The sequence below is a fragment of the Lates calcarifer genome, linkage group LG13 (genome assembly GCF_001640805.2).
Source record: "Lates calcarifer isolate ASB-BC8 linkage group LG13, TLL_Latcal_v3, whole genome shotgun sequence".
Classification (NCBI taxonomy): domain Eukaryota; kingdom Metazoa; phylum Chordata; class Actinopteri; family Centropomidae; genus Lates; species Lates calcarifer.
Genome location: NC_066845.1, coordinates 26,036,346 through 26,062,694, shown reverse-complemented (window position 1 = coordinate 26,062,694; position 26,349 = coordinate 26,036,346). Strand labels below are relative to the sequence as shown.

General features: G+C 42.6%; 3 protein-coding genes across 5 annotated transcripts; 2 read left to right on the top strand and 1 right to left on the bottom strand.

The window, feature by feature from the left end:
* Positions 1 to 829: 829 nt before the first annotated feature.
* sh2d3cb (SH2 domain containing 3Cb) lies at positions 830 to 25,674 on the bottom strand. Of its 2 annotated transcripts, XM_018673703.2 has the most exons (12): positions 25,516 to 25,674; positions 21,127 to 21,877; positions 15,876 to 15,915; positions 14,487 to 14,615; positions 13,483 to 13,841; positions 13,148 to 13,254; positions 3,713 to 4,182; positions 3,314 to 3,429; positions 2,928 to 3,099; positions 2,278 to 2,389; positions 1,972 to 2,178; positions 830 to 1,852 (listed from the first exon to the last, which is right to left on the bottom strand). In XM_018673703.2, exons 1-12 carry the CDS (start codon positions 25,532 to 25,534, stop codon positions 1,683 to 1,685), a joined length of 2,652 nt encoding a protein of 883 aa, XP_018529219.1. In that variant the 5' UTR covers positions 25,535 to 25,674; the 3' UTR covers positions 830 to 1,682. The 2 variants fall into 2 exon arrangements, with proteins under 2 accessions (XP_018529219.1, XP_018529220.2); XM_018673704.2 differs by lacking the exons at positions 21,127 to 21,877; positions 25,516 to 25,674 and adding an exon at positions 20,475 to 20,629.
* On the top strand, positions 5,274 to 8,804 carry LOC108881642 (UDP-glucuronosyltransferase 2A2). 2 transcript variants are annotated; one of them, XM_051074896.1, is made up of 2 exons: positions 5,274 to 5,415; positions 6,796 to 8,804. In XM_051074896.1, the coding sequence occupies exon 2, from the start codon at positions 6,798 to 6,800 to the stop codon at positions 8,376 to 8,378; it is 1,581 nt and encodes a 526-aa protein (XP_050930853.1). In that variant the 5' UTR covers positions 5,274 to 5,415; positions 6,796 to 6,797; the 3' UTR covers positions 8,379 to 8,804. The 2 variants fall into 2 exon arrangements, with proteins under 2 accessions (XP_050930853.1, XP_050930852.1); XM_051074895.1 differs by having other exon boundaries at positions 5,289 to 5,415; positions 6,784 to 8,804.
* LOC108881641 (UDP-glucuronosyltransferase 2A2) lies at positions 5,274 to 12,015 on the top strand. Its single transcript, XM_051074894.1, has 2 exons — positions 5,274 to 5,415; positions 10,023 to 12,015. Exon 2 carries the CDS (start codon positions 10,025 to 10,027, stop codon positions 11,603 to 11,605), a length of 1,581 nt encoding a protein of 526 aa, XP_050930851.1. The 5' UTR covers positions 5,274 to 5,415; positions 10,023 to 10,024; the 3' UTR covers positions 11,606 to 12,015.
* Positions 25,675 to 26,349: the final 675 nt, after the last annotated feature.

The following is a 26,349-nucleotide window of genomic DNA, read 5'->3' as shown; positions in this document are numbered from 1 at the left end:
TGTGGAGCGTAATGGTCAGGACACGTTGGAGGGTGACAGTCCAAACTGCACAGCTGTAAAACATCTGGAAAAATACAGCTGTAATGATTAGTTGATTAAATAATAATTCAAAGATTCTGATTATTATTAATTATAATGATTTAATAACAAATAAAAATCGCTGATTAATGTATTGATGATGTTGTAATAGAGCAGGAGCAGCTGTTTTATTCATAGATACATTTTAAAAAAGAAACTTTTGGACACTTAAAATACTTATATTTGTCATTAAATGCAATCTTGTATAGAAATAAAGTACAGTATAATAGAAAATGATAGAAATGTCACTAGTCAAGAAGTGGAGAGGTTTTATTTAAAACTATATTATAGTGATTCTTGGTATTTTTGTTCATTCCATTTTCATTTGTTTTATTTATACTAAGAGGTTTGAAAATCAAAATCAACATTTCTGTTCTATTAAATCTGTGATAGAGAATAGTTACTTTAGTTTCAACTGATTTCAGAAAAAAATGAGATTTTAAAGTGGAAGGGTTCCAGTGATTTTGCCCTCATCTGTATTTATAGATAATGTATATATTGAATTTATTTTCTTTGGTGTGACCTGAGTTTGGAAAGGCTACACTCACTGCTCCATGTTGCACCAAAACACGTCAGTTTGTGACCTCAAATTCTGCAAAACCTTGAGGAAGAGTCTAAAAAAAACCTCAAACTTCTTCAAAGAAGTGTGAGAAATCTGTTTGGGTTTTCTGTTTCTCAACATGCAGCATGAGTCAGCTCTCATTTCAAATTCATGTTTGCTTTGGAGGAGGCTGAGAAATGAGCATCAGACTTGACAGTGAGGAAAACATGTTTATTTACATTTCAGATAAATATTAGACATTAATACTATGTACAGTCATAGAAATGTTGTGTCCCTCTGTGCTCATGGTCAGTTCACCTTCACTTCACACAGTGATGATGATGATAATGGAAACGAGAAGAATAAAGAAGTTCTGAACTGACTCCAGCACCAGTCATCTAATCTCATATTACATTAAATATTGACTTCAAATTAGAAAATCCTAATGATTAACACAGTACAATTAACATCATACAAAAACTGTAATTATAAAAACTGTAATTATACATGTTATTCTGTTACTGGGTTGTATGATATGACACAGAGTCGGTACTCTTGTAGATTTAGGGAAGGTCCAGCCTTCAGACATAAAAACATTTCTATACATTAACCAAACAGACTGAGGCTCAGCCTCATCTCACTGTTTTCATCAAAACGGATCGCTGGCTTCTTGTGACACAGTTTGTTTTTCCTGCAGAACAAAAGCACCGTACCACAACAGAGCCGGATACAGTACCACATATTTACACTCATATCTTATGTTCACATTTTGGTTCACAGTGGGACAGATAAAGTCCTCTGATAAGTCCTCCTAAACATCTTAAACAAAGGATGCTGAAGCGGCACAGGTCCTCAGTTCAGAGCACATTTAGTGCCACGTGAGACAGAGATGAGGAGTTTGTAAATGTACACCAAAGCAGGAGCTGCGATGCCATATATGTCCCAGTCTCCCTTTTTAATGACCTTCCAGCTGTCCTTGAGCAAGGCATCAGAACCCCAAACTGCTAGGAGGAGCTGCTCAGTGTCATCCAGGATAAACAGTTAGTAAAAACAGGCGTGTGTTTCACTGCGATCTGACAGGAGGCTCCAGCTTGTTGGACAAGGCTGTCAGCACCTGGTCAAACTTGGAGTATCGCAGAGCCTGGTTCTCCGTGGCTCCCCTGCTCCCCCACAGCAGCCTCATCTGGAAGTCAGTCAGGAAGAGCTCCAGGACCTCGGCCTGCTCCTGGAAACCTGCAACATAATTTAAATAACTTATTACTTTGATCTGGTTCTCTGCAGGCGTGTAGTTATAAAGTCCATGACAAACACACGCTGCAGTTTTCACTTTGACCTCTCCTGACCTCTCGTACCTTGCAGTTTGCTCTCAGCGTTGGACCGGTAGATGCCCCCCAGCTGTGCGATGGTCCTCGCCGCTCCCAGGTGGAACATGACCACATCCACGCCAACTTCCACCGTCTCCCACGGCTCTGTCCCCTCACCCACCGCCACACTCTTCTCCAGCAGAGACAGGAGGGGGAGGACGTGGGGGAAGGTGGTGTTGGACAGAGGACAGCTTTCTGGAGGACACACACACACACACACACACAGAGTCAGTGTTTTTGTGAAGACAAAGGTGGAGGTTGGACCAACAGGAGTCACATTTATGTGGCCTGTACCTCTCCCGTCGTTCAGGCTCTTCATGAACGGCCTCAGAGTTTTCTCGTAGAGAATGGCGCCCTCTGTGTGTCGCTGCCGTAACGCCATCCAGGTCTGCTCCAGACGGGACACCTACAAACACAAAGACATGGCAGAGATGGTTTATCAGATGCAGGGGCGAAGTCAGTCAGTACAGAGATGCTCGTATGTCTTTTTAATACAAACTTAAAAATCCACATAAATGGCACATGCAGCCATATTTTTGTTAACGAGAGGATGTTTATGTATTTCATGAAACTTGGCATAATCACCACAGTGTATGGAAGTAATAAATGAAACGGCAGCCTTCATATCTTTATGGCACCAGTCAAAGTTAATATGGTCACAGTGCAATGTTAGTGTGCAGCAGTGCTCATTGTGTTCTATGCACAGTGGGTAGGAGGTTATGCTGCAGGTTTTACTGCAGATCACTGACTGAGGCAGATCGATCTTACACCTTTATGACACGTGATATGTTAATCTCTCAACTGTAACCTGGTGTGATATCAGATAAGGACCTCCCTTTCTCTCCTCATGTTTCCTGTCTGTCTCCACTATCTCTTTCCAGAAAGGCAAAAATTCACCAAGAAGATCTTAAAGTATAATTCCAGTGTGTGTGACGACCGTTTACCTGCGGCAGCTCCAAGGCTCTCATGACGGCAGCGAAGCCGAACATGTTGCCCATGGTGCTCTTGAGCTCAGCAGCGATTTGGATGATTTTATGAAGCAGACCGGCTCGCTCCTCAGTCGTCCCTGTGCAGCCCAACACATCCACAGCCAACATGATCGCCATGGTCTGAAACCTGCAGGAACGCAGAGAGAAAGTTTAGCTCATATCATCATATCATCACTGAGTTATGGCAAAAACCTTTGACCATCAACATATAACTAGTTCATCTTTGAGTCCAAGTGAATGTTTGTGCAAAATTTGAAGAAAGTCCTTCAAGGTGCCTCTGAGATATCGTGTTAGTGTTACTACGATCAACTTGCGTGAAGGATTTCTGAATCCTTCCTCACCTCTCCAGCAGATCCAGTCTCAGCTGTTGTCCATGTGGCAACGTGAGCAGCTCCATCCCAGAGTGAACTCCCATCATCCTTTGCACCTCTGGAGTCACCTCCAGAATTCTGGCCACCTTAGAAACACAGGCACATGACTGTTTGACTACTCCTGTTTGTGTGTATCCTGCTTGATGTATCAGGTGATTCCTACATCTTTTTTTCTTTTCTTTAGTTAGTAGTAATTGCATGATCAAGAAAACGCTGAGTTGTCATCTGACCTTCGCAGAATTACTCTAACATTACACTACTATCATTACAAGAAGCCAGGAACACTGACGAACCAAATGACTCAAAATGCCCTTGATTCAGCTGTCCTTGTTAATACAACATATTGATTAGAGCAGCTTTGAGCAGTACCATGCAGTCAGCCTTGGTGATATGTTTGGCTGCCGTCCTGGGGTCGATCTCGGCCAGAAGCTCCTTCACCCTCCGCAGAATGCCCACCTCCAGAGGCTTATTCTCCTTGGGCATTAGCGGCGACTGGTACCTGCTCGGTTTGAAAGAAGAAACCGTCTCCACCACTGGTGAGAAGTGCACATTCCCATCCTCCACCCTCAGTGGATCGACGCCCACTGACACTTCCTCCACCCGCAGCCTCTCCACGTAGCTCTGAGGGCCGGGGTACAGCTCTGTGTAGCAGCTTCCATCAGTTTCAGAAGAAGGGGAGTCCTGGTTCAGATGAGGCTGGGATATGTTGTTATACTGTCTGTGGAGGGTGCTGTTCGGGGAGGGTTGGGTGGATTGGGTTGTATCCGAGCGCCTGGAGAGGGCCGGGGATGGAGCCACGCTGGCTGCACGGCTACTGCAAGGGCTTCTTGACTGTGGGGCTGGAGATGGAAGAAGAGAGGACAAAAACTCTTGTTAACAATCTGTTTAATTCACTTCAACACAAGCTACTCCATGGGCCATTCAAATCATTAAGGTATTAGTCACCTCTCAAGGAAGGAATTTAAAAAATGAACACTGGTTCCTGCTTAAAACAACTCAAGACAGGGAATATGTAGGGGACTATTTTCAGTGGTGGATTAATCCACATTTGGTGCACTAGTTAGTATTCGGTTCGATCGTAACTGTAAATGCATTTTTGTGTGTGTTGTAATTACTTTGTGTCAATATCCCTCACCTCACCTTATGTATATTTGTTTTAATATGTGATTGATTTGTCTCGCAAACGAACATCGACCGCATAAAAGTCGGCGATAAAGTCATGTAGTTCATGTTCGTGTGGCATGTGCACAGTGTTTGATTACACAATGAGACGACCTTCAACTTAAATCACACTGAAATCACAATAACTTAATCATGACTAACAGTACTTTATCTATGTAAGTGAAGGGTTAAGATTTTCAGAAACGTAACAGCCACCTCTCCACATTTACATTTTATTTCTATATTTTTTGGACCGTTTGCTTTATTATATTATATATTGTTTTTTTATTCATTTTTTGTCTTGACTGAGCTGTTATCTATTTTTTTTCCTCTGTTATTAGCACAGATAACAGCATCTTAAATTTTTCATTTTATCTGTATTGTGTAAGTAATACAAATAAATTGAAAAGCATCAGTAAACCCTGATGTGCAATACGCATTTAGGGACCTGCAACAAGCAACCTTTTAAACTACAAGTAAAACACGTTAATACTCAAGGCAGCTATTTCAACTAAAACTTGTTTTTCTGAAAGGACATAGAGTAGCAATTATGATTGAAAATGAATAAATATCCCTCTAAGATCTAAGAATTTGCCTTTGTTCCATATTAACCTACAACCACTGCTCAGTCTTATCTCAGTACTACATCTAAAGTTCAAGCTCAGAGTTGGCTACGTGAGCCCCTCTCTGATTACCCCTCCCTTGTGTAATCAACACTGCTGCTGCTGCTGCTGCACACAAAACATACTCTGAACTTTTGTCCTGTTACCTCAGCGCCTGCCTACGCCCACCAAGTTATTCTGACCATAAGAGCTGGATCGCAGTCAGTCACACATCTGCTGGGAGCGAGGCTGAATACGCAACAACAAGCTCGTGTTGAAATGTGACATCGGCTGACTGGGACACTCTCGGTAAGTGTCAAAAAATCAACACCAAGGAAAGAGTTTTGAGGCTGGTGGTATGTCAATCTGAAGCTGATGTTTTCATTGTAGTTCTCATGTTGGGTAATGTGAGTATCACTGTGACGTTTATGTGCATGACTGGAGTGTTCAGCTAAACCCTGAGTACTTACAGATGGATACTGCAGGCTCGAGGTCTTACAGAGCCAGACTGTAACTCCCAGGTGTTTCTTATTGACAAACTCAGTAACAGGACCACACTTGCATGAATGCACTGGGCAACCTCACAGTTAACTGTGCCCATTCACAGTTATGGTATTCCTAAAGCTCAGTTTATTAACTGTGAGGAGAAGATCAAAGTTCAGAAGTTTGGACAGATGCCTGTCAGCTCACAAAACTGTCTTAATGTTTCCTGTTTGCAGAAATGTAGGAAAACCACAGGAGGAAGACTTCTTTATTCAGAGAGAACATGCTCTCATTTATAAGAGTAGTCTTGGCTATTTAATGCATTGCTCACAACTTTTGATGTTGCTAAAAAGTCACTTTTTTAGATTATTATGGTTCAAACAATTTATAAATATCTGTTTTGAAACAGTTAACAGCAATGCATTTATAATATGTGAGCATTGTATAAAATATTATCATCAATATCATTTATGATAGCAGTAGTAGTAGTAGTAGTAGTAGTAATATTACATAAGTACTGTTTTTGAGAACTTAAGGACTGCTGACATACATTACATAAAAATGACCTTTGAAGTACTTTGTGAAGCTAATGCTTTACATTTTACTGACACATATGTTTCTAATTTTGTTGGCATAAACTCTGACCTTGAAAATACAAAAGGCAGCTGCTAACAAATACCCTTTATAGTTCCACACCTATCATTCCTGGATAACACATGAACATGAACACAACACTGTACAGAGAGAAAATCTATAAAATTCAAACAGCTTCCCCAAACCTTCTGGGATTTAGCGCCAGGAATTCCTACACTGTGTGGTTATACAATCAGGAAACTGTTGTTGAGCTGTAGGGAATGTGGGAGTTACACAAGTAGAAGAGCAGTGTGCCTCAGTTTGATGAAAAAAAATATGAAAATACTTTGTAGAAGAACCAGTAGGAATCTGTTTCTTGTTGTACTGTTGTATCTTGTTTTGCTGCACTTTCATAAAACTTTTAATAAACTATGACGTACCGACAGCAACCAATCACTTACTATGTACACAGGAGTTATTTTGCACTGTATAGCAAAGTCAACTTAATCCAAAAGTTAGTCCTTAGTCTCTCAGTAAAATATTGTTAAGTTGATGCCTACTCTTGAACTCAAGAAGCCTTGTTAAAAGGGACAGATCCAACATCCTTACTCCTCTTGGCAGAGTCTTTTTCAGAGATGTACCGAACAATCCTGGTGACACTTGCAGTGCTGCTCTGCTCTTCAGCCTTGGTAAATGGAGGGAAAGTCTTGGTGTTCCCTGTAGATGGAAGCCACTGGGTCAACATGAATGTCATCATCGAGGAGCTTCACTCCAGAGGCCATGAAATCACTGTGTTGCGGCCATCAGACACCTGGTACATCAAGCCAGATTCCCCGCACTACAAGTCCATCACTATAAATTCCTCTGCTGGTTTTGATGCAAAACACTTTGGGGCATCTGTTACCAAAATGTTGAACCTAAGGCGGGAAGGTGCTTCACTTTGGACCCGTATACCTCAAGAGTATGAACTGTTGATCACTTTCTATGAGATGAATAAAAAACTGCTTGAGATGGTGGGGGAGATGTTTGAGAATACAACACTGATGCAGAGCCTCAGCGATGCCAAATATGATTTGGTTCTGACAGACCCTGCGACTGGTGGAGGGGTGCTTCTCGGTCACCGTTTGGGTCTTCCACTTGTCTTTAATGTGAGGTGGACTATTCAGGGTGAGGGGCATCTTGCAATTGCACCATCCCCACTCTCTTACGTCCCATTACCAGGGACAGAGCTCACTGACAAGATGACATTTTCAGAGCGGATCAAGAACATTCTTTACTATTTCTTTACACGTTTCCAAATTTGGTACGTCACAGAACCAAACTACAAACCTTTTGTCCATCGTTACTTTGGCAGTGATGTATATTACATGGAGCTGTTCCAAGCAGCAGACATCTGGCTGATGAGGAACGACTTTACCTTTGAGTTCCCCAGACCCACAATGCCGAATGTCATCTACATGTCAGGATTTCAGTGCAAACCGTCCAAGCCTCTGTCCAAAGAACTGGAGGATTTTGTTCAGAGCTCTGGTGAACATGGCATCATTGTCATGACACTGGGAACCTTGGTAGCCCAACTTCCTGAGGACATCACTGAGGACATTGCAGCTGCTTTTGCCCAACTTCCTCAGAAGGTGATCTGGAGGCATCAAGGCAAAAGACCGTCCACACTTGGCAACAACACATTGCTCGTGGACTGGCTGCCTCAAAACGACCTCCTGGGTCACCCCAAGACCAGAGTGTTTGTAGCCCATGGAGGCACCAATGGTATACAGGAGGCCATCTACCATGGGGTCCCTCTTGTTGGCTTGCCCCTCATGTTTGACCAGCCTGACAACTTCTTCAGGATGAAAGTAAGAGGTGTGGCCAAAGTCCTGGACATTGCAACTGTGAACAAAGACAACTTCCTGGAGGCGCTCAAAGAGGTACTCTATGAACCGAGCTACAGGGAGAATATGAAGAGGCTGTCCAACCTGCAGAGAGATCAGCCCATGAAACCAATTGACCGTGCCATGTTCTGGATCGAGTTTGTCATGAGGCACAAGGGAGCTCCGCACCTGAGGACAGAGTCTTACAAGATGTCCACGATCCAGTACTACTCAATCGATGTGATTGCATTTCTGCTGGCAATTACTTTGCTGGTCTTGGCTGTTTTTATTTCTACAGTAAAGTTTTTGTGGAGGAGAGTGTTTTCTAGAAACAAAATCAAAAAAGAGTGATGAATGTGCTGCAAGGACCCTATTTCACATTTTTTGGATCCTGATTTCATGTAAACAACAATAACATTTCTAAACTGCTCTATTCTGTGTGTGGATTCATGATCATGTTATAAACAGTCTGTCACTAGTATCCTAACACACTTGAGTGTGTGGCTGAATGCACTTACAAACCTCATTTTGTCTAATCACCTCAGTAAGAAGGTCATGTTTCTGTTTTGCTCATTCATTTATCTGTTTTGTTAGTGAACAGGATATCTCAGAAATGTATGAATAATTTACAAAGCAATGTAAAGCTTGACTTTAGCCAAGTAATCAGTTCTTTTAATGACTTTGTAACATTCCAGGATTTTTTTATATTTTTTTCTTATTTTTATAAATGACTGCACTTACTGTAATGAAATAAAATAAATGTTACACGAACTGGTACATTTATCCTGTAACTGTCTTTTACAAAGGTTCGGGCAATAATTAAATACAGCTGAACATCTTAATAATGATTTTAATCAAGCTGTATTTAAAAATAGATAAATGGTTCATTGAAGTTTCTGTTTGGTCTCATATACTGTGCAGCAGTGGAGCTTTGTTCATTTCTTGACAGCATGTTATTTTATATTTTCATATACATTTTAAGGATGTTAGGAATTTATTATCATGTACTGCTATTCTTCAAATACATGATGAAAAACTTGCACAATGTATACACAGTAGTATACACACTGTGGGCCATATGAATAGCATACAAACATACTGACATACAGTGAGTTTGTGTGCAGCTTTTTAGTTCATAATTTGTATTATTTTTATTTTTGGTTTTTTCTTATTTTCAAGTCCAGGGAAAGAGTTTATAGAAGCTAAAATAGCGATATGGCTGGTGGTATGTTAATCTAAAACTGATGTTTTCTGTGCGGTTGTTCTAGTGGTAGTGGTAGCAGTAGTATATAAGTACTGTCCTTAGGGAATTTGAGACAAAATTATTTTAGCTCACATACATAACGTGAGAATGACCTTTGAAGTACTTTGTGAAGCTAATGCTCAACATTTTACTGACCCTTATGGTTCCAATTTTTGTTAGCATAAACTTTGACTGTGTAAATAGAAAACGCAGCTGCTATGAAATCCCCTTTATAGGTCCACACCTATCATTACTGGGTAACACATGTACATGAACACAAAGCTGTGAAACCTGAGGAAGGGAATATTTACTAAATTCAAACAGCTTCTCTAAACCTCCTGGGATTTTGTGTAGTTATGCAATCAGGAAACTGTTGTTGAGCTGTAGGGGATCTGGGAGTTATACAAGTAGAAGAGCAGTGTGCCTCAGTTTGATGAAAAAAAATCATGAAAATACTTTGTAGAAAGACCAGTAGGAATCTGCGTCAGGTTTGTTTTGGCTGCACTTTCATGAAACTTTTACTAGACTTTCCTTGCTTGACATACACAATAGCAAACAATATCACTTACTATGTACACAGGAGTTATTTTACATTATCTACTACACTCAAGTCTTACTCAAAAAGTTAGTCCTTATTCTCAGTAAAATATTGTTATTTAAGTTGATGCATACTCCTGAACTCAAGAACTGTAAAGCCTTATTAAAAGGGACAGATGCAACAGCTTTATATCTCTTGTCCAAATCTCTTTCAGAGATGTACCGAACAATCCTGGTGACACTTGCAGTGCTGCTCTGCTCTTCAGCCTTGGTAAATGGAGGGAAAGTCTTGGTGTTCCCTGTAGATGGAAGCCACTGGGTCAACATGAATGTCATCATTGAGAATCTTCACTCCAGAGGCCATGAAATCACTGTGTTGCGGCCATCAGATGCCTGGTACATCAAGCCAGATTCCCCGCACTACAAGTCCATCACTATAAATTCCTCTGCTGGTTTTGATGCCAAGAACTTTGGGGAATTTGTTACCAGAACGCTGAGCCTAAGGCGGGAAGGTGCTTCACTTTGGACCCGTATACCTCTGGAGTATGAACTGATGATCACTTTTAATCAGATGCATAAAAAACTGCTTGAGATGGTGGGGGAGATGTTTGAGAATACAACACTGATGCAGAGCCTCAGCGATGCCAAATATGATTTGGTTCTGACAGACCCTGCAATTGGTGGAGGGGTGCTTCTCGGTCACCGTTTGGGTCTTCCACTTGTCTTTAATGTGAGGTGGACTATTCAGGGTGAGGGGCATCTTGCAATTGCACCATCCCCACTCTCTTACATCCCAATACCAGGGTCAGAGCTCACTGACAAGATGACATTTTCAGAGCGGATCAAGAACATTCTTTACTATTTCTTTACATGTTTCCAAATTTGGTACGTCACAGAATCAAACTACAAACCTTTTGTCCATCGTTACTTTGGCAGTGATGTATATTACATGGAGCTGTTCCAAGCAGCAGACATCTGGCTGATGAGGAACGACTTTACCTTTGAGTTCCCCAGACCCACAATGCCGAATGTCATCTACATGTCAGGATTTCAGTGCAAACCGTCCAAGCCCCTGTCCAAAGAACTGGAGGATTTTGTTCAGAGCTCTGGTGAACATGGCATCATTGTCATGACATTGGGAACCTTGGTGGCCCAACTTCCTGAGGACATCACTGAGGACATTGCAGCTGCTTTTGCCCAACTTCCTCAGAAGGTGATCTGGAGGCACCAAGGCAAAAGACCGTCCACACTTGGCAACAACACATTGCTCGTGGACTGGCTGCCTCAAAACGACCTCCTGGGTCACCCCAAGACCAGAGTGTTTGTAGCCCATGGAGGCACCAATGGTATACAGGAGGCCATCTACCATGGGGTCCCTCTTGTTGGCTTGCCCCTCATGTTTGACCAGCCTGACAACTTCTTCAGGATGAAAGTAAGAGGTGTGGCCAAAGTCCTGGACATTGCAACTGTGAACAAAGACAACTTCCTGGAGGCGCTCAAAGAGGTACTCTATGAACCGAGCTACAGGGAGAATATGAAGAGGCTGTCCAACCTGCAGAGAGATCAGCCCATGAAACCAATTGACCGCGCCATGTTCTGGATCGAGTTTGTCATGAGGCACAAGGGAGCTCCGCACCTGAGGACAGAGTCTTACAAGATGTCCACGATCCAGTACTACTCAATCGATGTGATTGCATTTCTGCTGGCAATTACTTTGCTGGTCTTGGCTGTTTTTATTTCTACAGTAAGGTTTTTGTGGAGGAGAGTGTTTTCTAAAGGCAAAATCAAAAAGGAGTGATGAATGTCCTTCAAGAAACTTGATTCACATTTAGTTGAAACTTTTCTATTCTGTACTTTCAGTTATTATCATGATGCAAGTAGTCTTTCACTGGTTGGCTGCACCACAAATCTCATACTGTATAATGACCTCTCATTCATTTGTCTGTGTTGCTAATGAACAGGATATCTCAGAAATGTATAAATAATTTACAAAGCAAAGCTTGGCCTAAGCCAAGTAATCAGTTTCTCATTCATATCCAGGAAGTTTTTTGAATGATTTCTGAATATGGCAGGATTTTTTTTATTCTCATAAATTACTGTACTTATTTAAATAAAGTAAAACAAATACTATAAGAACTGGTACATGTATTGTAATGTGTAATGATTTTAATCAGGCTGTGAATAAAATTAACAAAATGATTTACTTAAGTTTTGTGTTTGGTCTGTATTTCTGTATTCATATAACAGTGGTGCTTAGTGTTATTTTACACATATTTTAAGGATCTGAGGGATTTATTATCATGTACTGCTAGTCTTTAAATAAATAATGAAAAACTTGCACAATATATACATAATAATACATACACAGTGGACCATATAAATAGCATACAAACATGCTGGTGTGCAGTATTTGTATACAGCTTTTTAATTCATAATTTGTATTATTGTAGTTTGTTCTTATTTTTGAGAGCTAATTCAGACTAATATTTTAACAAATAGGTGAGTTTGCCCACCCAGCTATGTTGTCAGCTTTGTCCAGTTCTGTGTCAAACATCTTGCAATTCATTGTCATTTTTAAGGCCAAAGTTGTATTTGTGAATCAGAAAAGTTGTCTGAAACAACAGGCCACACACCTGTACGTGTTTACTGGGCATCAAGGTCCAAGAACATTTTGTCTAAATAATGGGTATTGTCTCAGTTTTTTAAAAAGGGATCAAATATATGGCGATATATTAGATTACTCTATTATTCTGTTCCTTGAAGAAGAACTACAAAAGGAGAGCGGCTTATTGGTATCTTCTTACACTCTTTATATAACGGAATTAACTGGCATGAGTTTCAGGTTATTGTAATCAGATAGCACTTGTAGTTTTGTTCCAAGTTTAAAGTTTCTGTTTTTTGCACATTCCCTTACTGTTTTACAACAGAGCAGACTGTTTGACATGTTATTATGTTGAGCTATTACAGGCCAACAGTGTACAGAGACAGGAAACAAAGGGGGGAGAGAGGGGAAGTAAATAAAATAAATAACAAATAATAATAAATTTCCCCATCAAAATGTGATAATGTCAGCAAATATAAAAGTAACAGTTATGTGATAAAGATCTGATAGGTAGTGTGTGTGGTGTGAGCACATCATTATTATGAACATTAAATCTGTGTTTTAGTACTGCTGCATCCTGTCAGGTATCACCTGACACACAGCGATCAGCCACAACATTTAACACTGACACAGGACCTAGTCCTTGGTCATTAATGATTTTACTATTTTATGGGTTCACATAGAGAACGGTGCATCGGAGCACACAGGAGAAAGAGTTTAGTTTAATATTAAACTCACTGTTGTTGCTGTAGGGAGGAGAGAGAAAGGATTCTCCAGCAGTCAGCAGAGTCTGTTCGTCCTGTTCACTGTTAACATCTGCCTCCCTGTGGTGGAGCGAGGACGGACTGTATAGAGACACAGAGAGAGAGAGATGATTATCAGACTACAGGAAACAGTATCTCATTTTGAGTTTGTGCCTCATGTTTACTTTCTCAGACTGATAAAATGATTTAAGGAGGAAGTTATGTCAGTGCACTGTATCAGGACTCTCCACAAACTAAACCCAGGTAATCTCATAGTTTGTACTCTTCTGATAATGGACAGAATGAAACGAGTCCTCTGTGAGCCCTCACCTCCTCGGACAGACCCTCGCCTCTCCACCCGTGCTGACGGCGGTGCAGAAGGCCGTCTCCAGGTAGCTGAGCGGCAGCGTCCTGTTCACAGGCCGGTGAATCTGAGCCCCGCTCCACCGGGTCAGAACCGCCCTGCTGCCCACATAGAAGTGAACAAGGGCCGGTAAGGAGTCAAAGGCCTCGCCCTCCAGGCTGTACCGGACCCGGGTGTACGTCTCACTGGACTGAACCACTGACTTCCTGATGAGGAAGTGAAGTGTTTTCTGCTCCCAGTGACTGGTGAGGACGAAGTCGCCCTGACTGGACTGAGAGTCTCTGATGAGGAAGTCTCCGTGGTTCAACACCAGGCTCTCTGACACCTTAGGAGACAGTTTCATTTTTCTTGGTTATTAAAATCAGTGTGATTTATGTAAATATACTTCTCCTCACAGAAGGTTCATACACCACACACAAATTATTACTCAAAGAAAAGTGTTTCTACGTGTCTGGATGGGATTTCATGGAGGGATCCTTTTTTCTTTCTTCCTTTTTCTCTTTTTACAAATTTTATGAATCTGGATTTAATGAACTTTAGAGCTGGTGTTTGAACAGAGCTCCCTCTTGTGGTTGAACTCCTGCATGACCCCAGTTCCTAAGATTTTAAAGGGAAAATCCACTCTAAAACATAACTTAATGTAAAACTCTGTTTGAGTCAGGAGCTGTCCCTCCTAAATAAATAATAATAATAAAAGAAATTTTCATTTTTCTTAAATTAATTAAATATTAATGACATCATTTAACTGTGAAAACTTGAAATAACCCTGAACAAAACCAGGCAGACTCTTGTTCTTATTTGGGGACAGGATGCAGGTCCTCACACAGGAAAACACTAAAATTAAATTGGGGTTAGGCATGTAGTGGTTATGGTTAAGATTAAAGTAAGCCTCCAGGCAATGAATGTAAGTCTTTACAATGTCCTCCTAAGTGTGTGTGTGTGTGTGTGTGTGTGTGTGTTTGAGGCAGACCTCCCAGGGGATGTGTCCGTGGTACCAGGCGTGGCTCTTCAGGTTCGTGCCGCTCAGCTTCAGCTCCTCCTCCAGCTGCTTCCTCTGTGTCTCTGACGGCGGCTCCAACCAGAACTTCTCTTTGGAGAACTTAAAGGGCATCACAGGCGCACAATCAGACACCAACACCCGAAAAACCAAACAACAGAAGAAGTTTAGACCGTCATGTAGCCGTTACTGGCTCTGGGTTCAGGTCCCGGCAGAGGCGTGTTCACTATCTGCTGCATTTCTGCTGCTTCTTTTCACTTTCCTGCTGCCGGGAACAATAAGCCAGACTCTTCTGTTTCCTTACAGAAGCTGCTTGAAATATTCGTCCTCTGAGAGAACGAGCATTGTGGGTAAATCCAGCTGAACTGCAGCCGTCTCAGCTCTGTTTCTGTGAGAATGTGTGTGATAATAGAGGACAGGGGGAGGGAGGGAGGATGGACAGCTCTGGCATTCCCACACTGGCATCCACACTGGCGACACCAGGGGCCAGAGACACGGACTCATGCTGGAGTCTTGGCCTCGTCGCCGTAGCAACGTCATTGTGCGACGGAGGTCATCGCTCAGTGGAGCTTTGTCTGTCGCGTCTTTATACAAACAAAACAGGAAAAAAAAAAGCTACTGTATATCAAGAGTTTACACCGAGGACAGGCTGGGAATGCTTTTGTTTATGGGGGCACACACACACACACACACACACACACACACACACACACACACACACACACACCTCGGTTACTGTTACCACTGTTATATAGGTGCCCTCCTGCTTTGACAGAATGGTTTGTCCCACTCGACTGTGAATCAAGAGCTTGGCACTGAGCCAGGGCCACTTCCAAAACAAAACAGGAGGTGTGTGTGTGTGTGTGTGTGTGTGTGTGTGTGCTGTGGGGTAAGGACCTGGAAGCCCCTAATGAATGGCTTTAATTTCATTAGCATTATCATTCATTGCCAGCTTGTCCCATTCAGACAAGTGTGTTTGTCAAGTATCCAATTATAAGTCAATGAACTGGAAATTCTCTCGCTCTCTCCGTCTCCTTCCACCTTTTCCAGGCAGAGCTGCCGGCCGAATCGAGGCCGTCGCGGTTGCCACCGGCAACCGATGCAGCCTCAAAGTATTTCACCTCAGAGGGCCACATTCCCCCGAGTCTCTTCTGTCACCCGTCCTGATTGAATTAGAACCTGAGTGCCGTGTGTAGAGGATCACAGCAGCAGACAGTAAAAAAGGCTTTAATTGAACCCTCACTGAAACTCGTTTCACTGCCGCGAACAAAAAGTGTCTTGTTTGACAAAAGGAAGTGAGAAAAGCAGCAGCACCACAAAAGGAAGCAACACAACAAACAAGATAAGATGAAAATAGATTACCTTCACATATTCTCCGCTGCTGTCTGCCACGTCGTGCTGGCTGTAACAGAGGAGAACATATGTATGAGAAGCTTAGGTTAAAACATTACACAGCTTTAGTCTGCTGTGTGCTGCTGCTGTACATGCATGCATCCCCTCAGTGCTCACACATTTTGGACACTGCATATCACAGAGCACAAAGACAGGGTTTCAACATTTATATTGAAGAGAATAACTACTGAAGAGTTTTTCTGTATGCTGCTCCCTCTGCCTGGAACCTTCTGCAACTACATCTGAAACTGGAAATCCAGTCATGGCTGCAGACGTGCTGCTCTTCCCTCTGGCTGTAGATGGTTTGATTGGTTTCAGATCAGTTTATCTTCAGACAGCTCTGGGGTTGATTTCAGGTGTTTAACTTGTTTCTACTCTGACATTTTGGTGAAATGAAGCTTCGTAGTAAATTATTAGAGAGGTTTAGAATCATATCATATCATACATCAGCATAAACATCTGTTTCATCTGTGACTAAATAAGAAACAATCACATCCAAACATAATAAATGAGTCAGTCTGCTTCGTCAGAATGTGTGGGTGTGGTTTTGATCAGATTGACTGACGGTGACATTTCCACGGCAACATACAGCAAAACAACTGTGATCAACTTCACACTCTGATTTTTATATCCGCCAGCTCCAGGTTCATGTGTGGAAATCACCTGACAGCGTCCACTTCAGACCAAAAGCAGGAGCCTGTCACGTATAAGCACCAGATAACAGTGTGTTCATGCTGATCAACACTGATGAGGAAATGAATACGATCAAAGAGTCAGGGCTGTAAATCTGACCTGATATTCAGTCTCAACTTTACACTGTAAAAACAGTTAATGCAACTGGAACAGTTCCAGTTAAATCATCAGCATGTTTCCTTTTCTCCAGAGACGCCTGCTCTGAATAACACTAAATTACCTCATCGTTGTTTCGTCTCCTAATGATGAAAACAATGGGGCAACCTGATAACGATAACAACATATCTAATAAAGGCATAAAACTGTCCCATAAAAGAATGAAAACAATGTTAACACAGCGAAGGAGCAGCTTCAGCTCCTCACGTCAAAACAACAAACTCCTCAAACTGAGAGAAAGAAAATTTAAAGCACATCTGTAACATCTGTCAGCCTGACTGATCAGCTGCTGATTCAGCTTAATATCTGAAGTTTACTGAACTCGTTTTCTCAAGTTCACTCGGCTGGTTTCACATTTTTAAAAGGACTTTAAGCTAATTATTGAGCCTAAGTTCAGTAAAGTGAGTTTTAAGGTAAAGTGGTGACAGAGCTTATGGTAGTGGTAGCAGTACGGTGAGCGCAGAACATGCTGTTTTCTGTCTCCTGTCTATCTGTCCTGTTGCACAACACAGCAGCAGTGTGTTAATCTGACACCACCCAGCAACAGCTTGCAACACAACAAACTTCTCCAGGGAGGATGAGGAATATTTCTGCCGCTGTGTGAAACCTCATATCTGCAGAGACTCTGTTTTTCAGGACTGAAGCAAAAAGAAAACTTCTTTTCTCCCCCAGTGTCCGTCCAGTAATCAGACCAGCTGGCTGCTCACCAAGTCTGAAGGCTGTGGGAGCCACAGAGCTCAGCTCGGCACACAGAGGACCAGTGAGTCTCAACAACTGACGTTAGAGAAAAACACCCAGAGTGCAGTTTGTCGGCTTCTCTCTGACAGCACTGTGTCGGTGAATCAAACTGTACGTTAGGACTGTTTTCCCGGTCACTCTGCTCTTCTCAACATGTTGCATATTTTCACGAGTAACGTCAGGGGAGGTGACCTTTTGTTCCCAAACACAAACTCTGAGAGCAGACAGCAAACACACACACACACACACACACACAGATGTGGACACACAAGTAAAACATGCTGTGTGAGAGGCTCCCTGACTGTGTCATGTAGAATCACTGCCTTGTTTTAGACGATTTCAGGATCAGGCTAAACGCTGGGTCAGTGTGTGTGAGCCTGGAGGCGACGTGTGTGTATCTGATTGTGTAACAACTCATAACTCAACTCATTTGTTTTCCTGAGATTCTGAAATAATTATTTCATCAACAGAAAGGAAACAAGTCATGAACTAATGAGAGACCTTGAGTTTAATTTACTGAGATGATGAAAGAACTTCCTCAGGATCATGAGAAAACATCTTGAAACGTTTCATCATCTGGGCTTCATTATAAATCAAGCACGAAATATTAGTGATGTGATAATACTATGTATAGCTGCACATATTTTCACTTTAATATAAGCCTGCAGCTCCTACAGTTACAGTTACCTGCTGACTCTCTTTACGTCTTCAGGTCCAATGTGGCAGGTTAGCTTAGCAATCAGGTCACAGAAAGCCTCTTTACTGGTGTTAAAGACTGACTGAGGCCCTCAGTGTGTTCTGGTCGTGGTTTAAGTTCTTCTGGCTGGAACTGATGTAAGATCTTCCAGATCAACATATTACTAAGACTGATGAAGCTGAGAGTCGTCCCTGCAGAGCTGCTGCAACAGCAGAGAGGAGCATGTTCTGTTAGAGCCGAGTCTGACGGAGTGAAGCTCAGTCTGAATAAGTGGAAACACCTGTGTGTGTGTGTGTGTGTGTGTGTGTGTGTGTGTGTGTGTGTGTGTGTGTGTGTGATGAGGCTTTAAAAGTCTGATCCTGTGACACTTGACACAGGACTGAAATTTGTGTTTTGTGAAAGAGGAAAAATGCTCAAAGAATTGTGACATTTTCATCCTCAGTGTGAACAGATGTTTAGACTCTGTTCACGCTGACGTTCATCTGCTCACAAACAAACAGGAAACCTGCTGAGCTGATAAGCTCTCGGTGAGATTTCCTCTTCACACTTTCACGATGGACCCTGACAGTGAGCCACGCTTAACACGAGTCCATCCACGGTCAGAGTGTTTGTCGAGTGTTGTCGTGGTCCAGAGGAACTCGGAGCTGTTCAGTGAGGAAACTCCCTCCACCTCAGGGCTGTGTTCCCCAAACCAGCATCAACTTTTACAGCACTTCCTGTTCCTTTGGCCGTCAGCCACTGACTCGAACACACACTCCAACAGTTCCCATAATAACCCATAATAAACGTGACACTACCTACACACAGAGCAGAAGCTGTTTACTACAGAGACAAACACGAGGCAGAGAAACAGGCGAGTTGATGGGACGTTTTTTGGCTGAGCCAGCCTCAGAAAAACAAACGTCCGTCATTGGTCAGCTGGCAGAGTGCTGGAGTTTCCCCACTGGCCACTGCTCTTTCAGAATGACCTGGTCTGAACAGTTTTCTGTCATGTCACTGAGGGACATTTTCAGATAAAGGGCTGAAACCAGCTGACACATTGGATCATTTAGCGACGAGCAGGGTTTCGCTTCTATTCATTGAAAGTAGCTGTTTACAGCTCCTGAGCACACGTGGTCCAGCCGTGTTTCAGGTTTTGACCTGGCCTCGTTAAACCAGCCAGGTCTGCTCAGAGTGACACTGGAAAACAGAACTGACTCTTATCAGGAAATAACAAGGAACAAGTCAGAAAACCACCTGCTGTTCATCAGAATCTGGCTGTCGCCTGGAGTTCACCTGTGGGACAGGATGTGATGTAGAAAAGTGGTTTTTGGTCTTCAACCATCCACAGCGGTGAATAACAACCAGGCAGCTGCCCAGGAGCCTCCGAAGCCCCGGGTCTGCTCTGGACCACGTCTACATGATGTGATTAATCACTAATTTGAAGCAGTTATTCAACTCTGACTGATCCTCCACCCACCTGCAGAGGAGACGTCGTTAACACCTGACCTGCTTTAGTTTCTTTTTAGTTTAAGCTGAACTCGTTTTTTTGTCAGTCTTACAAGTGTGTGTTTGTTTTTTGTGTTTCTCTGACCTGCAGTCAAAAGCCCCCAAAATGTTGAGTTTACTGTCAAACTGGGAAACTAGCAAACTTTGGAGAAGCTGGAACCAGTGAGTTTCTGTGTCAGGGCAGCAGGTATCTGTAGGTGAGCTGTGGTTAAACACAGCAGTGATTCAACAAGTGGATACGATCACAGGTCATTTACACTGTGAGATGATCAACAGACAGACAGCTTCCTCACACCTGAGTGTGAGAGGTCAGAGGTCAGAGGCAGGTGTAAGTCAGGTCAGACTGAAGCAGGTAGGACAGACGGGATGAAGAGGAACAGGCTGCTGCATCTCTGCCAGAAAAAGCCTTATCACTGTTCTGACCGGAGCCAGAGCAGGATCAAATTCCTCCGCTTATATAACACACTGTCCGGTCCAGACTCAGGCTGCACGCGCACACACACACACACACACACACACACACACACTGACTCTGACCAGCCTGGTAACACACTGACTCCAAAGTCGCCTGGTTGTAGTAAATGTTTTCTGGTCAGGAGCTGTTCATGTTTAATGGCTTCACTCTGACCTGAAGCATGTGTCTGTTCTGCCTCAGACACAAACCACACGAACCAACAAGCGACTGAAGTTCACGTTCAGAGTGCGTTGAGTTTTCAGTCTAACACATGACACTCACACACACACACACACACACACTTCTCTCACACTGACTCTGTCTAAACTGTTTGTTTCCTCACCTGCTCTGCGTCTCTCCGGAGCTCACTGACCGACACTCACTGTCCACAGCTTCACTCATCTCGTCCCGCTCGGTCCGACACACGCTCCGCAGCAGCTGACTGACCGAGCCGCAGCGAGCAGGACGGGGCGCACTGCGCATGTCCGCTGCTACAACGGCTGCGTTTTTTCCCATGAATTTTAATATATTTAAATCACGATCTACTGGATATTCTGAAGTGTTTATTCAGGACAGAGTATCACGGCCACTCAGTCTTATACTTTATTACTTTCTCTTCGAAGATGTCACATCACAGAGGTAACACACAGCTGTAACCCTGTATGAATAATGAAGCTATGAACTATATGTAATCAGTATTGTTCATTAGACAAACAGGGAATAATATTTTTGAATTATTATTTTTGAATTCCAACACACTTGTCTTTTTTGCACAAGCCTCTCTGAAAAATCTTAGTATACTTTGATGTGCAGCAGAGGCAGGTTAAAATAATCTCCCCAGTGGCAGACTCTTGAAAATAAGACCTGCCTCTTGGTGTAACAGAGATATTTAGCTCTAAACCTTCAGTCCTCACGTCTGTTGAGAACCCAAACAACAGACTATTTTTGGATCCGTCGCTGCATCTTTTCTAAGTGTAGTAAATCAACTTTCTCACCTGTCAAGACCCGCCACTTCCTGCATGACATTCACGTGGTTTTTGGTTTCCTGTGTTATTCTCCGCTGCCTGTCTTTCTGGTCGTCCACGTGGTTGCGAGTTGCTTCAGTGATCGGGTCCATGGGCACGTACAGATCCTGAGCTGAAACCACTTTGGGGCCGTTAGTCGCCATGTTTGACAGACTCTTTACAAGTCGAGCAGTTTCTAAAGCATCCTGGCTCCCTGACAGCGCCTCTTGGTTTTTAATGAGGTCTCCTGAAGGATCTCTGAGGCAGCTTTGAGGCGCTGAGGTCAAAGGTGAAGCCCGGCTGGGTGTCGGGGTGCTGGGCAGCGGCCGAGGCAGAGGCCGGTCCAGACTGGTCAAACTGAGGCTGGACAGGGCGCTGAGCAGGGGGGAGTCTCGGACGTGTTCCCCCGCCTTCCACTGGCTCTGCCCTCCACTCACCCCCTCCTCCTCCTCCTCCTCCTCCTCCTCCTTCTCCTCTTTCTTCTTCTTCTCCTTCAGCCCCTTGCAGCTCTTCTTCTGCCTCTCGCTGCGGGGTATGGTGCCCACATGAGTGTACATGTCGCTGGAGCGGGCGTAGCCGGGGCTCTGGGGGCAGGACTCCATGTCATCCACCGACTGGTCCCCCACCGATGCCGATTTGACACCACAGAGGCTCCCATCATGCTCTGGGACTGCCTTGATGTTGGCCTTCTCTGGCGTGCGGCGGATGGCGATATTGGTGAGGCTCCCGAGCCACTTTAGACCTGGAGAGGAGGAGGAGGCTCATTAGACCACAAACATCTACATCATTAAAAGGGACGGTTTTATCATGAGCACGAGTCTCAGTGTGTCAATGAAAACATAAGGACTTTATGATTTGAAAAACACACATATCTGATTCCACACAGCTGCCAGCAGCTACTTCTTATTAGGACGTCAATCAAATGACCACAAAGAGACAAAACGACAATAAACAGCATGGTGTTGTTGTTGTTTTATGTTTTCACACACTGTGTGGGACTTTGTGGGCCTGTCTGTCTGATATTACATTCTTTAACATCATGGGAGCAGAGTACATTGAGGAATGAAAACACAAACACACTCACACAGTTGCTGTATACGTTGGTAGCTAGCTTTAGCTGCTGTTATGTGAGCAGCTGGTTCACTGGACGTGTAGAGATGAAAACAGTCAAATTAGCATTTAGCCTGAACACCCCATAATAACTTTTGTGATCTTGTGATCGAGCCAAAGTTTCCACTTCTCTAGCGTTTAATTTCATGACGAATAGTTCTAAATTTAATCCTGGCAGCCTCAGCTCTGCCTCTGTATGAGCTGACATGTTGTGTGTTCAATATCTGAGTCTGAGCCTCAGGACAAACTGGAGATCAAAGACTGACCGTAGACCTTTACTCTATCCCCTCTTTAATATAACACACAACTGTTCTGACCTTTGACCCTGTGGGTCTCCAAAGAGTTTTTTCTCTTGTCATGTGAGTTCTTTTTGTTCAGTAAAAGAGGGTCAGAAAGGAATCGGTCCTGACCCTGATGTTGAGACATGTTACTGAATGATGACCAGGAGGAAGTGACTTATTTAGTTACAAAAGAGGAGACCTGCATTCAGTGAAACAGGAAGATACAGAAGCAGTGACTGACAACCTTCTTATTAGATATGTTTAAAACTAAACCTGTACACCCTGTTCATCTGACAGGTTCCTGCGTCCACCTGTTTCAGTCAGGTAATAAATGATTTTAATAAAAGAGCAACGTGGGACCAGCAGCTGCAAACGTTTAATTTTCACTTTGTTCTGTCACAAAACAAAAATGTTTTCTTTGCGTTGGAGTCATCGGAGGAATGTTGTTGTACCCTGGTCTGCTCCGTTTCTATTCTGAACCACGGCCCCTCGAGATCTCAGCAGTGTTTGATTCTGTTTCTGCCCTGGGGGCCTATTATACACTGAAAACACTGACGGATATTTATTTCCTCAGCTAAATATAGAGCAACAACTTTGAGAAAGAGAATGAAAGGAGATGCTGCAGATGCAGAGTCCTCTCACTGGAGGTTTTTCTTTCACACAAATCCAAGTCTTTTAATTGACTTTTTAATTTCCAGTTTTTCTTTTCATCGTCTTCTGTGTTCTTCACCCAAAAACTATGATGTGTAAGACATACATTTTACCCATGATCCCCCTCTCCTTCTGGAGCAGAAAGTGCTGTAACAAACAGACCAAACTCTGTTTCTAAGTCTTGATATTTGCGTCAGTTTGGCTGGATATCAGAGAGGAACGCTGGTTTCTAATGACTTCTTATTAACTGATCTGCAGTTCAGAATTACTCTGGAACTTGCTGGACCTAATTCCAGCAGTTTGAACTGGAAATAATGTCACATACGTTCCTGCATCAGCTGCGGTTAAGCAACAGTTGAATCAGAGTGTGGTGACAGCTCGGGGACGTTTGGGCGTCTGTTCACACCACACCCACAAAGTCCTGATGAAGCAGATCAGCTGCGTTCTGCAGTGTTAACTCCTCCTGCCTGCTTCATTCAGATTTAGCTGATATCCATTGTTTCTGACTCTGGCTGATGCAGAGAGCATCCAGGATTTCACTAAAGGAAGAGGTTATTGTTTTCCAGTGGAAACGACCCAGAGAAAATTGTTGTCACTCTTTAAATCTACAAAATGCAACTTGTGGAAATCAAGCTTGAAGACAAACCACTCCTCTGCTCCTCCTCTGTTCCCATGAAGCACTTTCAGGGAGGGAGTTTTTCCTGTGTGTGATTTGAGATGTGGGGCTGATGTGAATCTGTCAGCCTGTCACCTACATCCTCGTCATGTTCGCTGTCTCTGCTGATGCAGAAATCAGGACGTTGCTAACCTGTGAGTCAGACGCACTGACGTCTTTACGGACCTGAAGCCTTGTGTAAGAGTTACCTGGTACTTTGGTCATCTCTGAAAAACAGGTCAGCAGTGTGTGTTCTGGAGCATGTAACACTCAGTGTTTGACCTCCTGCTCAGGCCTAACCGGACTGAATGAACGGCCTTCAGATGCATCATGGGTGAATATTGAATAGTGAACAACTAACGAGCAGAAGAAGCACAGTGAGCTGTTGTCCTCTCAGCAGACATTCACTGTCTTTTCTTAGCTCAGCTCTGCGCTGCACTCCGCTCTCAGCCGGGACACTGTCCATTCACACGGCACAAAGACACCACTATGATTCATTTACAATGGAGCACAAAACTGTTTGTGAGTGGAACAGTGAACAAAGAGCCAACAAACACAAACACACACACACACACACACACACACCATCTCATCTGAAACAAGTGTCAATAGATCAGATTCATACAGATAAACCAACATCAGCCTCTTTTCTCTGACTCATCACAAAACGCCCTGTTTCTACTATCATCCATTTTCCACTGGTCAAAGTAACTAAGTACATTTACTAAAGTACAAAGTGCAGTTCTGAGCTACTTCTGCCTTTCTTGAGTATTTCCATTTTCTGTTGCATCATTGTTCCTCTGAACTGTATCTCAGAGATAAATATTCTACCAGCTGTGTTTATAAAAGTTTCTTATCTTTATGAAACACAACGCACTGTTAAAGATTAAACCAGCTGCCAGTTTGACGTCTGACCCACTGTCACATTTCAGCAGTGATGGAGGACGCATTCAGATCCTTTACATCAGTAAAAGTTCCAATACAATTAAAAAAGCTCTGCATTGAAGTTCAAGTTTAAACTGCTTTTACACACTCAGCTGGTTTAGTCAAGTGGTTCCCAACCTGGGGGTCAGAGCCCTCTGAAGGATCATCAGATAAATCTCAGGGGTCATGAGATGAGAAGACAAAACAAGACTTTTCCCTAATCTTTGATTTTATCTGTGAAACATTGGAAAGTTTGAAACATTACGATGACGAAATGACGAGCGGCGTTTAGAGTAAATGTGACGCGAAGCCACAACCAGAAGTGTTTGTTTGTTTGTTTGTTTGTTTGTTTGTTTGTTTGTTTTTATTATTAAGATGGAAAGTAAAAGTACCTCAGACCTGTACTGAAGTACACTCCTCAGGTAAATGTGCTGAACACAGTAAAATAATCAGATACTTTTGATACTTAAAGTAAATTTTGCTGCTGATTTTAAATGAAGGAATTTTACTTTTAAGTGAGTAAGTAATCTGAGTACTTCTGCAGCGAGCAAACACACAATGATTAATGATGCCTGAAAAATGAATAAGTCCTTTATCTGTTGTGTTGTCATGACTGGACCTCATTTACCTTCTGTTTTTACTACATTCACTTCATTAAGTTGATGTATTTTTAAAGGATTTCTTTGATAATAATTTGGGGAAATAACTCCACAAAATGTCCAAAATATTCCACAACAGCTTCAGAAACATGTGACTTACTCAGTTTTCGTTTGCTCATGGTTCAGACGTTGACTGTGGTTGAATATTTCCTGATGTATTCAGACATAAAAACGCTCATGAAAACAGGATCCTCCACTCGTTCCTGCAGTTTTGATAATGAGCCTCATGCTCTTCTCTCAGCACAGTGAATCTGCTTCCTGTCTTCTCACAGCGGAAGAACTGGGTGTTAATTTCAAAGTAGTTTCATGTTGTGTTGATGCAATCGGGTTACAAGTCACATTCTGACTACACAATGGAAATGTGTGTCAGTCAGTGTCATCAAAATAATCCAAGCTGCTGAGCAACTGGGGACGTTTCACAGAAAATCATTTACCTGTGAATTCATCAGAAACATTCTCACCGTCTGAGCGGACGCAACCTCCAAATAAAAGACACTGATTAGAGTTTAATGTTTACACAAAGAATAACTGGGGTAATTGAGTCACTTTTAACTCTGACAGGAAACAGCTGTGTTTCTCCTTTTACTCCTCTACATTTATTTCACAGCTGTAGTCACAAGGTGACATTTTAAATTCAACATTTCATCAGTTTCTACATAGAAATAAATCACCATCAGATACATCATTAAGTCCGTACACAGGGATACTTCCTCCACTGTTTATAAGACTGTACAATTAGAACGCACACAAAGAGCAAACACACATATTTATCTTTTTCTTATATATATTTATTTATATTATTATTCTGTTACTTTTAATAAATGAACCTAACAAACAGAAACAACAAAGACGCATAAATAAAGAGTAAGAATGAGAACTGATGGATGACAAACGTGGAGTTTATCATTCAATAGGAAATAAGCTCGTGTTTCTT